Here is a 15,721-nt window from a genome sequence, read left to right on the forward strand (position 1 = left end):
CCGGGGTCAGCACAGAGCTGATTCGAGCGGAACGGTCTCTGGCGGAGGGTTCGTCTCCGGGGTAAAGGAAGAGAATCCGTCTGAGGGACCGGTGCTGGATCGACAAGCAGGCTCGGCAGCAGGCTTCGGAGCAGACCCTGGCTGCACCTCTCCTGGGGCCGGGGTGGCAGGAGGTTCGGGCTGCGCCGTGGGGATACCGCCAGCAGCCTGGTAAACAGAATAGTCGACGGTCACGCCGGCGACCGGGTCAACCACCACAGTGGCAGGTTCGGCAAACTGAGTCTGGACGCGGACAGGAACGCCGTTGCCGTCGACGATCTGAATGACGGAGACGGTCTGGACGACGTGAGTGACGAGTGCTGAATCGGCAGCGGGGGTTGGTGCGGCATCAGGGGCCTGACGGTTGTGGTGCTGGTGATGCTGGTGGTGCGGCTCAGAGCCGTCGTTGTTGCTGTTGATATGAGGGTTGGTGTTAATGCTACGTCTTTGTAAGGAATGGAAATGATTGTGATTCTTGTTGCCGGGAGGGCTGCGGGCCTGAATGAGTGAAGGCCCACGCCGTGCCTTCGTCATTGCGCGTGGCGGAGGGCTGGCACCGAGCCAGCTGGTTGGATGAAGGATGCAAATGCGGATGCAGTTGTGGATGTCGTCGTGAGGTGAGAGCGAGTGATCGACCTCGTGCGTGGGATTTTGGGATCTACGGAAGGGACTGATGGTCCAGCTAGGCGGATGGGGGCAGGCTATCTGCCCTGGGAATGGCCGGCGGAAAGAGGCTGAAGTTGCGGCTATGGCTCTATGGGGATGATGCGAAGGGGGCGAAGTCCATGCCTGCTGTCATCCTCTCGTGGGGCCTTGTTGTTGTGAAAGCGAAAGAATGTGCTGGTGGTGGAGTTTTATTTTGGAATGGTCTGTTATGTTGTCGTAGGATTCCAGTCCACGTTGTGAGAAGGTAGGTATGCGACGATCGGGTCGTGCCTGTGGTGCCTGTCTAAGGCGGGTTTGTGGTATGTTTGCCTTTGTTTCCGTCTGAAGATGTGGCGATTCTCAGTAGCGACCCTTAGTTCGGCCGAATCTCACTACGAGTTAGACTCGTTGGGCGGAAGCGAATCGATTCGGCTTCCAGTCGACTCCGAAGACTCGACTCAGTCGGGTGTTGAAGAACAGTGAAAGGAGGAAGAAGAAAGAGTGTCTGCGGGCGAATGAGTGTAAACAGCGCCCCCGTACCTGGGGAGGTGGTGCAGAGAGGAATGGAGCAAAAGACGACACCACCAGCAGCGACGGCGACAGTAGCGGCAAGAGGACGGGATGCGGCGGGATATGGGATGGGGCACATGAAAGTGGATGCAGGCACGAGAACGAAATGAGACATCCACCACACGGGCAGAAGAGGCCTTGAAGATTTGACCATCTGAGGACCTAGACCTGGAGGTCGGACCGGGGTGCAGCGGGATTTGTGAGTCGAGGCAAGGGGAGAGGGTGAGTTTCGGGGCCTTTTAGTGGGATTGATTCGAAGCGTTAGGGGACGTTGGGGACGCTTGGGGGCCTCTTCCCTCCCCCTCGAACACACACTCACATGGCAAGATTTCGTTCATTTCGCTTGCTGCCATATCGGCCAATGGGGCAGGGGGCTAGACCTGCGAGACACAGGACAGCGGCAGGGGAGCACACATCTATCTACCTCTCGCAGCTGATGGTCCAAGCTCACTCCTGCTACCCTGGCCTGTTGCCTTGGTGGTCCAGGATTGGGTGTCGACTACAGAGCTCCGTCTGTCGATGCTCATCGTCAGTCAATTCAACAGCCAATGCACGAGACGCGACGCGTTGGACGGCCTTGGCCTTCTGCTCCCATCCATGCTCTCAGAACACAATTGGACGTTTCCATTCCGCGAAAGGCCTCCTTTATCTATCGGCGAGGGGGGGGGGGCTCAGAGACTTTCCATGGGCCCCCGTTTTTTTGTCTTCTCGTTTACACAACGTGCGTGGGATTTTTCCTCCGTCTCGTGCTACTGTACGGTAGCAAGGCGGCCTCTCTCGTATTCGTCGGCCCGCCATCCATCCATGTATCTATGGCCCGCTGTCGGCTGTTGCAGTTGGTTGGTGCAAGGTTACGGTGCTATTTCTGTCCATTTCGTTTATCAGCTGGTGCCTGCATCTGTCCATTATCGAAGATTTAATCGAAGGTGAAACAATCGTGTTCTGTTTCTTCAAGATTTCTTTATTCCGACGAGGACGGGAGGAGAGAGGCCCTGTCCATGTGTGCAGTGGAGTCTGAGAGAAGGCAGCACCAAGTGACCGGCCCTCATATGCACAGACGCCAGGATGGCTCGCTGTCAGGCCGGTTGCTTCAGGTCGTGGGTGCTTGGGTGTCGGCGTGCGCCCAGCCCAACATGGTGCATCATGCCAAGTGAGGAAACACGATCCAATGCGAGGCGTAGAGGAAAGATATGGAGCGGTCGCGTCGTGGACGTGACGAAGCAGTGCAACAACACCTTCACAGCTAGATGCACTTGCCAAAATGGACTGGCATGTGCCATCTATCTGCTCGCGCGATTGACGGTGATTTCTCGCTGGGTGTTGGCCCCCCAAGCGACTCGCAATGGACCCACAATGGTGATCTGCGCAAACGGACATTCGGTGGGTACCTAACTGTCTTGTGCAAGCTGCACAGCAGGCCACCACACATGTCGTCATGGGCTTTTTGAATCACCCTGCCTGCCGATCGTTCGCCCAAGGAGACCACTCGCTAGGTCTTTAAAACGTGACTGAGCTCTGATGGAGGGACTACGAGGACGGCAAGGTCAGCGGCGGGTTGACGACGTACATGAAAACGCTACGCTTATTCGAGCATTTAAGCCAATGACTTGAGCAATCCCTTGCATGCTGTCCATCTCGTGGCCTGCACGTTGAGAGCATGCTTCATTTGGGTGTATGCGCCTGACTCTGATTAGCTGGCGGTTCTTGCCAAAAGACAGTGCTTCTCAAGCTCCTCCTTGGAAACCTGCGTACCTGTATCCGTGCCGTCATTCGTCAAATGCCAGGGAAGGCAAACTTGGATGCAACCTCCCAAGTTGCTTAGACTGCAGATACTGCCCTGGGATCGACTTTTCCTGAAACAATTATACCTTTCGATGAGATCCCTTCCCCTTTTCTTTTACGGCTGTCTTCTGCAACGGTTCATGTATCGCGAACGCTTGGTCACATATCGCTACGTACCATTATTGTCGGCATAAGAAGTCATCCATAACACGAGCTATACGATACCCGAGAACCCTGTCCGACGCCGCGCCGGTCGGCACCGCACCGGCCACGCAAGCTATCTCTTTCCGGCCGCGAAAACTTCAGGTATATAATCAAACAGCCGGCAACAACGATACATAGGTGAGCTTGCAGGCTGCCCAGGTCAAACATCTCGAAAATGATTCCTTGTCAAACTACTGAGCCCCTACACAACGATGCCCCTGTCGACTTGTCCGACCGCAAGTCGAAGGCAGGTGTCGTACCCCGCCATCACGTGACGGTGCCGTGTGTCCAGGAGAGTCCGTCAAAAGCTGACGTCACAGAGATCCCCACAGATGTGACAGGTCTCCCACCAAGAGACCGACACCGTCCCCGATCCCGACCTCCACTACCAGAGCGTACGGTGCCCGCTAAGCCGCCGACGCGCCCGTCCCCTAAGACTTTCTATCATCCCGATTTTCCGGCTCTGGTCCTGGTATCCGGAACCGACGCGCACATGGCACGGTCTTCGTCACGGGAGTCTGGTCACTCTCTTCCTCCCGCCTATTCCTTTGTTGACGGACTAGGGGATAACCGATTCCTCGCTCCCGACCCTCGACAAACATCTACTCAATCACTGACACCGTCCTTCGTTGGCGCAGATGATACTGAGACAAGGCGGACTTTGCTTGTGGTTTACATCCATGGCTTTTACGGCAACGACCAGTCGTTTCAGTCCTTCCCTGCTCATGTACACAATTACCTCAAGAATGAGCTGAGTGACAACTATGTCATTCACTCCAAGATATATCCCCGGTATAAGACATACAAGGCTATTACGCTTGCCAGAGACAACTTTAGCTCATGGCTGCAACCACACGAGAGTCCTACAACCGACATTGTTCTCGTTGGCCACTCCATGGGAGGATTACTGGCCGCTGATGTTGCTCTGATGGTATTCCATTACCCACTCACTACCATACAGAGTGTCTCAAAGCTAACCTCTTCGCAGCCCAATCGTGACCCTTACTCGTCGCATCCTCTGAAACATCGTCTCTTGGGGACCATCTCTCTTGATTCCCCTTTCTTGGGGCTTCATCCAGGTATCATCGTTTCGGGCATCAGCAGTCTTTTCCGGTCCAACCCCAGCCCCCCCGAAACCCCCGAACCGGGAGCGGGACCCTCCACAACATTGAGTCCCATACTTTCTGGAACAGCAAGTCCTGAACCCTCTCAATATGGTTCCACGACATCGATCAACCAGATTTCTTCCATTGACAACAGCTCCACAACGTCGATCTCACCCCAGCCTTCAAATGACCCCTTCTTCAACCCGTCCTACTTTAACGACGTCCCCTTCAGAGAACAGCCCTTCAAGAAGCGACTGCTACATTTTGTCAAGAAGCATTCGTCCGAAGGCGTAATCGGCGCAGCCAGAAACCATGTTCTCTCCCATCTTGAATACGGCGGCTGCCTTGCAGACTATCCCACTCTCAACTCACGCTACAGCAGGATCCGCGCCCTCGAAGACGTTGACGAACTCCACTCGCTCCGTCAGCAGAGCCATGGACCTGCTGCGTCGCAAAATCAACCCGTTGCACGTGTTCGTTTTGTGAATTATTATACTATTAGCACTGGCAGGCCCAAAAGGGTCAAGTCGAGGTCCCACGGCCCATCGCGCAGCCGTTCACCAGAGCCCGACACGACAACTGACCATCTGGAGGCTGGATCGATGGAAGATCGCGGTTCCTTGGTATCGCCTTTAATGTCTGCCTCGGTAGGCGATGTGGCCACGCCTGGCATACGGCTTGCTGAGCCTAGCGGTGTCGAGGAGAAGCTTCTCTCTCCTACCGAAGCTGCTGCAGCACAGGACAACCTGCCACCGGCGGCTTCAATGCAGCATATTGACCCGTTTCCAGAATCATCCGAGGTCGGCGACAGCGAGCATGTTGTTCATGTCAGTTCCAGCTTGAGCCAGCACCACAATGACAGCACAGCAGACCTGCCAGCTGTTCCTGATCTGCCTCCTAGACCGGTGACGCCAGACCTAGATGCCTGTCCAGATAAGGATTCTCGACGCCAGGCAGAGAAAGAAGCCAAGCGCGACCTGAAAACCTACGAGCAGGCCGTGAAGAATCGCGAGAAGGCCATCAAGGAGCGCCAGAAATTGGCGGACAAGCGGCGGAAGAAGGCTGAGAAGGACACCCAGAAGTCAGAGAAGGAGGCTGGAAAAGCGCAAGCCAAGTCCCACACCAGGGAACAGGCACAGCGTGAGGCAGAGGCCGAACAGAGGCGACAGGAGGCCGAGCAGCGGGCGAAAGAGGCAGCCGACAGAGAACGCGAGGCAGCGGAAAGAGATGGGCGGCCGATGCCTGCTCATGAAGCGCAACAACAACAGCAGCAGCAGCAGCCATCCAATGAGCAATGCCAAGCAGACACCGATAACACGGACCGAGGTCGAGAAGGAAGTCCATCACGAGGCCGCACAACAACAGCGGAGAGGGAGGCCCGCGCTATCGAGGCGAAAAAGCCGGCGAAAGAGCGCAAGTTTTGTGTGCTGCCGCGTCGAGTCGGCGAGGGAAAGGACGACACGTGGGTATCAATCTTCATGGAGGGTGTGGATGAGGTAGGCGCTCATTGCGGTCTTTTCTTCCCAGGCACTCACTACGAGGGCTTGGTCGGTAACGTTGGACAAAGGGTGGTGGAGTGGGCTCAAGAGAGCCTTTCGAACAGGGCCATTCTCGAGCTGGCGCAGACCACTGATGATTTGCGACTTGACTGAGTCTTGCGAGCGGGCGGAGGAGCTAGATCGACGCGTACGTGCCTTGCGGAGCATGGACACGGCAAAGGCAGAGAGATCGCCTCAGCAGGACTCAGGGATCTACCTGTCTGGCCCAGTATTCCGAGCCAGTCGTCAGGATAATATCTACAATGATACCCAATGCCATCATCCTTCGGTGACAGCTTAATTTGCTCGCCTGTAGCTCCATCGCATGCATGACAACAACACGACCACGACAAGAAAGAGGCAACCCTGTTCATTGATCTTCGCTTGTATTATTCCGGGATGCAAAACTACAATCAAGTATTCTGCGCACCTCTCCCGTGATAAGACCACGGGGTCCCTGCTCAGGAAGAAAAGCAGGCTTTCGCCCCGTCCAGGGCAAAGGCTAGTCTCTCTTTTTTCGTGGAAACAAAAAGTACTGCTTAGTCCGTTCCCGGTGCTATAGTACTGAAAGCCCAGCAGGGCCAATATGTGTGCGCATGTGCATAGAAGTCCCCCCTCCGAGAGCGAACCGTCCTTCGCCTCGGGCCTCCCTTCTGTGCCATCCATCGTTCGTCCACTTTCTTTACCTTTCATGACGTCCCCTGTGTGACTGTTTCCCTGTTTTTTGTGGTTCGGCGCGGAAGGGGTGGGTATTCCCTTTGGGCCTTCTTCCCCGGCGTCCGAGATGTGAAAAAACAAAGACAAAGAAAGGAAGGAAAAAGAAGTAGAAGCGGAAAAAAAGCATCAAAAACCAACCAACGCCGTGCTTATACAGGTGCCAGGGTGTGGCAAAGAAGAAATCGTCAATAAACGCAGGAATGGGTGGACTGCATGCGTTGTAATCCCCATTAAGAAACCTTTTCGTCAAGTCAAGACTGAGGCGGCCGTAAAGAGGAGCGATAGAGAGCGTGTGTGTGTGTGTGTGCAGTGGGCCGAAGGCCGACTTGGGTATCATGCTGAGGATCATTTCGTTCGAACGACGGCTGGGAAGGTCAGGAGTTACTCTGACGCTCCTTCCGAGGACGGGCACTCGTCTTCGGGCCTGCGGGCTTCCGGCCGCCGCTGGCCTTGCGACCAGCCTCTTTCGATGGAGCAGTCTTGGGAGCGCTGACCAGAGGTCCCCGAGCCTCACTGGCCTGCGCGCCAGGCGTTTGATGGCTCGTCTGATTGCGGCCGAGTCCCTTGGCGCCCGGTCCTTGGCCGGCGGCGTTGGAGATCGAGTGGTCATCCTAAACCCCGATTCCTGACCCGTAGGATGGGCGGGGCGTGCCATTCTGGAACTGGTGGTGTGCCGACAGCCTGAGGGGGACATGTGTTAAAGATGGCGACAGATTACTGATGAGTCGGGCCGTAACATACCTTCTTTTCGGCGCTTCTGACCTCCCACGGTCGTCGCCATCGCCCTGTGGCGTAGCCATCTTCGTAGCCCTCGTAGCCCTCAAAAGAATTATCGCCGTAACCTCGCTTCTTGTTCACCCGTTGCGGACGGGGAATGCCTTGGGCCTGCTTGAGTTGACCCATGTTCGACCCAGGTGTGCCAATCGGGGTGCCAGGAGCCGCAGACCTTGCGGCGGCGGCGGGTCTAGAACTGTCGTCGTTCAACACGGAGGCATCAAATCCTTCGGGGATCTGACCCTTTGCCATCGCCAGCGCTTTGGGGAGTTCTGCTCTCGCCCTAGGCGTCAAGCCGTGCATGAGGTAGCTTCGTCCGTGCCAGAACTCTGGATCGCTCAGGTTCATGATCTTGCCAAAGCCAAAGTAGGGCTCGTTGCTCTTCTCCTTCTTCTGCGTTGGACGATCGTCCTCGTCTTGATCGCCGTCATCATCAACCTCTTCGGGCTCCTCCCACTCTTGGGCGACAGAGTCGAACCTGCCCATGATGCCCAGTCGCTTGATGTGGCCCTTGTAGGTCTTGCGCAGGCCGTTCTTGATGGTCTTGTCACCATTCGATTTCTCACGTGCGACTTCGGCGGCGATGTCTGTCAGACCGAACATTTCAAAGAGATCCTCGGTAATGCATGGGAACTCTTGTGTGCGGTGTGCTGCACAGCTCTTATGTTAACCCAGTTCTCAACCTTGAAATCATACTCCTGCTGAGGAACATCGCATGAAGGGAGGGAGGGAAGGGTTGGTAGGGGCAATGGGGAGTAGGGGCATGCAGGGGCAAGAGCCAGGAAATGGCGAGCCCGGAGGTGAAGGGGGCCTTACGAGTTTGACAAAGCAGGTATTTCTCTCCGACATCCTGGTGGAGGTCGTCGATATCGAGTTTGCCGTCCTCGACGTGGGGCTTCTTCTGGTCTCGCTCGCCAACGTCGCCGATTGAGCGTTTGCGTTTCTGGGGCGTGTCGTCACCCATCGCGTAGTCGTGAGACGTATCTGGTGGATGAGATGTGCTTCCGTTGACGCTGTGGGCGGGTGTCGGCAGGGTTGTGAGCGAAGTGAGTGAACTGTTCATGCTGGAGGCAAGATCGGAGGTACCGGGTGATAACTGCGAAGGACTCTGAGGGGTCTGGGGATGGAAAGACATGTTGAAGCCGACGTCGAAGCCTCGATGTATCTGGACGCCGAACGAACTAAAATGAGCGTTGTTGTCGTCGTCGTCAGTCGGAGAAAGGAGGGTGTATTTTCAAGCCGAGGTGTGGTCAAGGTGGAGCCGGTACCGAGATCCAGGCCCCAGGAGCGGGAAAAGCGCCCTTCGCTGTTACAGGGAGCAGAAGGGGACGCTGTCGGGCAAGACAAGAGTCTGCAATGTGCGCGATGAAGAAGGGATGTTGTCGGTCGGCTTCAGAAGATGAACTGAACGTGGTGGCGAGTCGCGCCAGAGCGCCCGACGACTGAAGTCGGTTCCCAGGCCCAGCGTCATGCAATCCTTGCTCTGCCTTGCCGCGCAGATTCGATCGTCGGGATTCGCCGCTGGGATGTTCGAAACGAGAGATGGCCGCTGTGTTCCAACGCCGTCGGGTGCGTGAGCGCAATCCGTAAGGTCGACGGTCGATGCCGAAAGAGGTGGTCGGGTTGGTTTCGCAGGGTCCTGACGTGGTCGGCTGGTGCAGGTGATGAGGTGGTTGAGAGGGTGAAGTCAGGTCAGCGCTGGGTGGCCTGGGTCGATGGGACTGTGTGAGCTGGACAGGGTGGGCCAGAGAGCCGGCGAGGCAATTTGCAGCGAAACATGACCTCGCTTAGTGGCATGTGCACCGTGCGCTCACCGTGCGGAGTGTTCGTCTGCTCTTTGCGTTCGCCTGACTTTCCGCTTCTTTGGGAATCGGAGCGGAGAGGAGTAGGCAGGTGCACTACGCCGACTTCCCACCCCCCCCAGTACCTCTCTCTAGGTACTCACTCCACTGTTCTTTCTACCTCCTTGCCCCACCGTTCCATCCAGCCATTCACCCAGGAAACAGCACGGGCATCCAAGTCATGTGACCTGGAGTGGGCTGGCGGTTTATCAAGGCTCACGATTTTCTTGCCTGCCACATGGTTCCTCTTCTTTTCTCTTAACAACCAAAGACCACCACAGCTAACATCACATCGCCAGCCGGCACTCGTTGTTCTGCATCGGGAAATTTGCTGTTGGACGATATAGCTGTGTGAGTCGAGAATGATGCTTATGCACCATTGCTTAAAAACAATTGTCGCGAGGGCCCCATGTGTGGCTTCCATGAAACGATGATCACCTGAAGCAAATCTGGACATACCACACACACACACAAACACACGACCTCTTTATTCTGTCTGAAAAGGCGCGCGACTTTGGAGTCGATGACACAAGTATATCATTGTTTGCATCAAGTTCGACAAACATCTTAGCCATGTCTGTCTGCCCAAGGTAGGTCCTAGAACTCCTTTATTCGCACCTTTCGTAGCCTGTGCCACATCAATGATGATACACACATCTGGTAAACCGATCCTCAGCCACGAATGCTCTCTTGTGTGCTTTATGCGCAGTGGAGGTGACTCTTCGAATGGGTTGAGGATGAGGACATAGGCCGTGTCTGAACACAACAGCCAGGCCACCACCCTCCCTCCTTCATGTTCACATGACACTTCAACTGGTTCGCTGACCGGCCAAGTGTAGACAGGGACTAGCAGGCATGGAAATGTGACAGCGCGGCCGGCTCATGCTTCCGAAGTGGTCAGGCAATACACAAGACATGGTGGCTCTTTTACGAACCTCATTTCTCCATTTGGTCCATCCTCTACCTGTTGCCCTGCGCCATTATGTTCCTTCGCTTTCTCGTGGATACAGCATCAATCATCAAGAATTCCAACAACCCCAAGCCCCTCCCGGATACAGATCGCTTAGATGGCGTTTCGGTACACCTGCGCTCCCTGGTTCCTGAACATGATCGTGTCTCGCCTCTGCATCATCATCAATGTCCGGTTCAGGGCCTGCTCACTGAATCCCTTCTGCTCGCACATCTCGCGCTTCAAGCTTGCCAAGCTGGTGCTCCACCCCACAGCTAGTCGGCGCTTGAGCTCCATCTCGAGACGGCCCACCTCTTCGTTCAGTTCTCTGCTGCCCTGGTTGCTGCCCTGGTTGACAGCCTCCATGGTCGAGCCGAGGAACAGTCGGATGGCCTCATCGACGTGTTGTTCCGTTGCGATGGGCGTCAGAGTGAGCTTGGCCAGCGACTCTGTGATACGAATGATGGCTTCCAGCTGACGGACGGTGATGGGAATCGATGACCGGGTGTTGGCCTCCATCTCGCTTGCGTGAACCTGCCGCCTGATGTTGACAAAGTGGGAAGAAAGCTTCTCTGCCGCTTCGGGGCTGAGCCGCGGCGCCATTCGACTGTGGATTTTCGTTAGAAACATGTATCAAGAACCAGAGCTACTGGCGCTCAACTTACGATCGGCAGTAGCTGAGGTACCGCTTCATCTTCTCGACGGGAATCTCGGCCTCAACCTGCTCCTCTGCACCCCGACCTCCCATGTGGATGCCCATGACGTGCTTGGCTATCCTCTCGTCTTTCTCGCGCGTATGGTCGTCCTTGACAATAAAGATCATGTCGAATCGAGACAGAATGGTCGTCTGGAAATCAATGTTTTCGCCAGGGGTCTTCATATCGTCATAACGGCCAAAGATGGGGTTGGCTGCTGCGAGAACCGATGTCCTGGCATTCAGAATCGTAGTGATGCCGGCCTTGGCAATGGAGATGGTCTGCTGCTCCATGGCTTCGTGGATGGCCACTCGATCCTCGTCACGCATCTTGTCGAACTCGTCGATGCACACAACACCACCGTCAGCAAGCACCATTGCACCACCTTCCAGATAAAATTCGCGGGTCGTATGCTCCCGTTGCACGGATGCGGTGAGACCGGCAGCCGAGGAACCTTTACCGGATGTGTAGATGGCGATGGGCGCACATTTTTCGACAAACTTCAGCAGTTGCGACTTGGCCGTACCCGGATCACCCAGGAGGAGGACGTTTATGTCACCACGCAGTTTCATGCCGTCTGGGAGAATCTTTTTCGATCCACCCAGTAGCAGGCACAGGATGGCCTTCTTGATATCCGCATTTCCGTAGATCGACGGAGCAATGCACTCGGCCATGACGTTATAGAGATCTGGTCGTCGGCTCATTTCGAGGAACTCTTGCTCTTCCTCGTCAGAAAAGATGACCTGTCCGCGGCCGCTCTGATCAATATCCGTCTTGATGCCGACAGCCCTCAAATACGGGGTCCTGATGGCGACAGCACCACCCGTGGACGAGTTCTTGGATCCCTTGTTCTGGTAGATTGAGAAGATGCCGGTGATCGTGCATCGGGATCCAGGGACAACACGATTTGTGAGGTACCGGTCCGCCGAGATCAACACATGTCTGGGAAGCTCGCCGACGGGGACCTTATCGGGGGCCTCTTGCAGCTTAATAACCTGCTGGTCGACGAACCGTGACTTCTCGTGAATCACGAAGTACGGGTCCAGAGGGCATTTCTCCGTAGGGTCATTTGGCAGCCTCTTTCTCTCGCATTGCCTCGGTAGCGTGACGCCCGAGAAACCGCCAAAGACGGGGACATGTTGAGTGTTCTGGCAGTTGCGGCACTGGATGACAAGCTCCGACGCTTTGGAGGACATGACCGAAGCACCAATGACGATGCCCGGTACCGGTGCCAGTCGGGAAATTTTCATCGAGTCCAGGTCACGAATCGAGACCTCCTCGGCGCTAGAATGCAGCAGGAGCTGATGTTCGGGCAAACGTGCGTTAGGATCGTGAGGGAAGAGGATTTGGTGTGTGCATGTCGAAGGCTCCTCGACTGAAAGAAGACGACACATGTCAGCCAGACATCACAGGAAACCCTAAATGTCTAGACATCACAAGCCAGGGGAATGATCTCGGCCGGCTCGTTGACCAGCCTATGTGCAAGCTCTTCGTTGTAGTTGATGAGATCGTTGATATTGACATCGCAGTAGTATTTCTTCAGCAAGGCGTTTTCTTGCAATTGATTTCTGCACCAGCATGAGAAATTGAGGAATACGTTAACAGATTTCAGGGAAAGTACCTGTAGACATAGTCGTTATCGTGGCGGAAGTCGAGGACAAATCTTTCGAGCTGCTTCTGGATGTGTAGGCGGGTGCCGTCGGTTTGGTCGGCCGGCGGCTCACCGACACGAGCCGAATAGGTTGAGCGGTGATCCATAATCGAACTTTCGGTACTTGGGCGACGTGACTGCTCGGGCTGGTGGTGGTAATGAGGGGATGTTACGCTCGACTTCGAATGCAGGTATCGCGAATTCGAATCAAGGGCGATGTTGAGGGGCTGAGAATTAGGAGGGGGCAATCAACCAGGCAACGCGCTTTACGCGACAAGGACCCGCGCGTGTGGATTCAACTTAAAGTGGTTGCAGGCGAAGGCGCGAAAGCCTTGCCAGGGGGGGTTCACAGCACGTGTGAGCTGGCAATACTTCGGCTGATTCACTGATCATCTGGGAGCACCGAGTCGGGGTAGGCAGGTAGGTCGCTGGAGCTGAACCCGGCGCTGTTGGCCCCAGCAAGGTACGTATTCGCTACGTCGATCTGCTGTAGAGACAGAGCTCAAGTGTGGATGTGTCCTTGTACTTGCCTGCATCTCACGGACACCCGATACTACAGCTTGCATTGCCTCTCCGGCGTCCGAGTTACACGTAGTCTTTTTTCTTGCTTCATTTGTTGCTGGTGTCTGCTTTTCCAGCTAGCGATGATACCATGGTAGCCTGGCGACGTGGCCATCTACCTGATCCTCTTGTCTGGTCTTCCCCTATCTCCGCCGCCCATCGCAAAGCCGTACACCCACACGGACCCAGGCTCACGATCCTGTCGCCGGAACTCTTGACGCCTGCCAACCATGTTTTCTTCCCCAAGCTCACGAAGATCCATGGATAATCTTACGCCGTTATCGCCTACCGGTTCCCGATCCGAATTTCCCTTCCATGGCGCTAGGTCAGAAACGCACTCCATATCCCACTTCTCGTGAGAACTTGGGCAACTAACGCAGCCTCAGACCCGGGCAAGGACATCCATACCCTCTCGGCAGGCGAGGCTCCACGGCGAGCTCCATACATTCCATCGGAGGATCGCTAGACACAGCATCGAGTAACCGAGCAAGCTCGGTTGCTGAGTCTGGCCAAAATGGTTGGTAGCTTACCTAGATCAGCACCTCCAAGGCTTACCGTTTACCTAGCCATATCAACCCTTCTACAGCCACCGATCGTCCGAACAGGCCTACTACCGCATACGTCGGCACCTGCCTCAAGTGCGCACAGAGCACCAACCGCCCGCGACATTCCTCCCGTCACCCTGACAAATATCCCCCGAATCGACCCCGCCGAGTTCAAGCCGTACCTGTCGCAAGTCGGCGCATTGTATGAGCAGTTGAAGCGAGTCAAGGAACAAGAAGAAGAAGGAGGCGCTAGCCGACGAGGAAGCAAACATGAAGATGCCTTCGAGACCACGGACGAAGGCACCTGAGGCCTGGGAGTCGACCGCCCTATCCAGCTCGCAAATCCTCGATCGCCTCATTGTCGTCCATCACATCATTCGACGCACCGGGTTCCCTCCGAAGATCATCTGGTGCGAGTCGCAAAGGGACCCAGGGGCCGCCGCCTCTGTCGACAATCCCCAACGTGTACTTTGATGACGACTTTCATCTTGAGAACCCACGAACATTTGACGTTGTCAGTGAGCGATCTGAAGTCGTTCGCCCCGCGCCAGGAAGCACAGATGAAAGAGGGGCCAGTAACGGCCACGCCGCGGCGCCTCGGAAAGCTCTCGCCACGAATGCCATTTTGCAAGAGAAGCTATCGTGGTACATGGACACAATCGAGATGCACCTGATCAGCTCCATTTCCACTGCGTCTACAACTTTCTTCACAGCTTTGGGTTCCCTGCGAGAGCTTCACTCCGAAGCCGCCGAGTCGGTGGATAGGATCAAGACGCTACGACAAGAACTGGAGGCTTTAGACAAAGAGATTCCACAGACTGGGCTGGACATTGTGCAAAAGAGGCGGCGCCGTGAAAATATACAGCAGCTGAACGACGCGGTAGTGCAGCTACGACATATTGTCGAAGGTGTGGGCAATTGCGAGAATCTTGTCGACGAAGGACAGGTTAAGCAAGCCTTGACAGGGATGGACTCGCTGGAGCTGCTGATTGCCGGCGAAGTCGGTGAGGAGAACGGCCTTGCAGCAACAAAGGCGCCTGCGCTCCAGGCAATTCATTTGCGAGACCTGAGGGGAGCCACGGCGCTTCAGGGCGTCAACGACGATCTCAATACTTTGCGGTTCCGCGTCGGGAAAGTATTTGAGACTAAGTTCACCAACGTGCTTCTGGGTGATCTGCGGCGACATCTCGAAACCGTGAGCCATGCGGATGTGCTCCTGCGGTGGGGCACTTCATCAATGCGGGCCAGGGGAACGCACTCGCGAGAGCCTTCGGCGTTACCGACATACTTGACATCAACCAGCGAGCTGCGCGCCGCTATTCCACCTAACCTAGACGGATTGCATCGCGCAAAGCATATTGCCATCGCTACAAGTGCATATCGCGAGGCCATCCTACGCGAGATAAGAAACTTGATCAGAAAGCCGTTGCCCAGTTCTAATGACGACGATAACGAGTCGATGATGTCGGCTTCTACCATGAGCGGCGGCCGGAATTTGTCGAGTAAAGAAAAGTCTTCGATATTGGCGCGCAATCTGAGAGCGCTGGACCCCAAGGATGCAGAGGATCTTCTCAAATCGATTTACATTGGTGTTACTGAGACTCTTCGCAGACTTACCACGCAGGTCAAGGTCTTACTCGACGTAGCAAGCTCCTTGTCAGGCTCCGGCACCTCGGGCGTCAAATCGCCCCCTATCCGATCACCACTGGCCAGCCCGAACCCGGATAGGCACTCCTCGCAACTGGATACGTCAGCCTTTGAGATCCAAGAGGAAATACACAAAGCCATGGACATTTCGAATCTTGTCGGTCAGGCTGTCGATGTGGCTCAGGACAAAATTGTTAAGGTCCTCAAGGTACGAGCTGATCAGGCGTCGCACTTGTCTCTGGACTGGTTCCTGCGCTACTTCACACTCAACCTCTATTTTGCGAACGAGTGCGAAGCCATTTCTGGTCGGAGTGGCACGTCGCTCAAGACATTAGTTAACGGCCATATCCGAGAGTTTGTGCAGCAACACGGCGAGGCGGAGAAGCAGAAGCTCGCGCAGGGCATGGAGTCCGACCAGTGGAACGCCAAAGATTTCAGCGACAGAGATACTACACTA

General features: G+C 55.5%; 6 protein-coding genes across 6 annotated transcripts in view; 2 read left to right on the forward strand and 4 right to left on the reverse strand.

Annotated features, from left to right (window-relative positions):
- The window catches only part of VDBG_00236 (conserved hypothetical protein), a gene marked incomplete at both ends in the record, with an annotated part of 1,846 nt that extends 1,273 nt beyond the window's left edge, over positions 1–573 (reverse strand). The window contains one exon of the mRNA XM_003008509.1: positions 34–573. Within this exon, the coding sequence (XP_003008555.1) occupies positions 34–573 (540 nt within the window). The remainder of the gene's footprint in view (positions 1–33) is intronic.
- A 2,842-nt stretch (positions 574–3,415) lies between these two features.
- Positions 3,416–5,998, forward strand: VDBG_00237 (conserved hypothetical protein; the record flags this gene model as incomplete). Its single annotated transcript, XM_003008510.1, has 2 exons — positions 3,416–4,171; positions 4,229–5,998. The coding sequence occupies 2 exons, from the start codon at positions 3,416–3,418 to the stop codon at positions 5,996–5,998; spliced, it is 2,526 nt and encodes an 841-aa protein (XP_003008556.1).
- A 1,209-nt stretch (positions 5,999–7,207) lies between these two features.
- On the reverse strand, positions 7,208–8,510 carry VDBG_00238 (mediator of RNA polymerase II transcription subunit 19; the record flags this gene model as incomplete). The annotated part of the gene is made up of 3 exons (XM_003008511.1): positions 7,208–7,282; positions 7,343–8,025; positions 8,192–8,510. 3 exons carry the CDS (start codon positions 8,508–8,510, stop codon positions 7,208–7,210), a joined length of 1,077 nt encoding a protein of 358 aa, XP_003008557.1.
- Positions 8,511–10,279: 1,769 nt separating this feature from the next.
- On the reverse strand, positions 10,280–12,254 carry VDBG_00239 (DNA replication licensing factor mcm5; the record flags this gene model as incomplete). Its single annotated transcript, XM_003008512.1, has 2 exons — positions 10,280–10,772; positions 10,831–12,254. The coding sequence occupies 2 exons, from the start codon at positions 12,252–12,254 to the stop codon at positions 10,280–10,282; spliced, it is 1,917 nt and encodes a 638-aa protein (XP_003008558.1).
- Positions 12,255–12,468: 214 nt separating this feature from the next.
- On the reverse strand, positions 12,469–12,618 carry VDBG_00240 (predicted protein; the record flags this gene model as incomplete). Its single annotated transcript, XM_003008513.1, has 1 exon — positions 12,469–12,618. One exon carries the CDS (start codon positions 12,616–12,618, stop codon positions 12,469–12,471), a length of 150 nt encoding a protein of 49 aa, XP_003008559.1.
- Positions 12,619–13,586: 968 nt separating this feature from the next.
- Positions 13,587–15,721, forward strand: part of VDBG_00241 (vacuolar protein sorting-associated protein) — a gene marked incomplete at both ends in the record, with an annotated part of 3,339 nt that continues 1,204 nt past the window's right edge. Inside the window, 2 exons of the mRNA XM_003008514.1 lie at positions 13,587–13,819; positions 13,918–15,472. Of these exons, the coding sequence (XP_003008560.1) occupies positions 13,587–13,819; positions 13,918–15,472 (1,788 nt within the window). The remainder of the gene's footprint in view (positions 13,820–13,917; positions 15,473–15,721) is intronic.

The sequence above is a fragment of the Verticillium alfalfae genome, genomic scaffold (genome assembly GCF_000150825.1).
Source record: "Verticillium alfalfae VaMs.102 supercont1.1 genomic scaffold, whole genome shotgun sequence".
Lineage (NCBI taxonomy): Eukaryota > Fungi > Ascomycota > Sordariomycetes > Glomerellales > Plectosphaerellaceae > Verticillium > Verticillium alfalfae.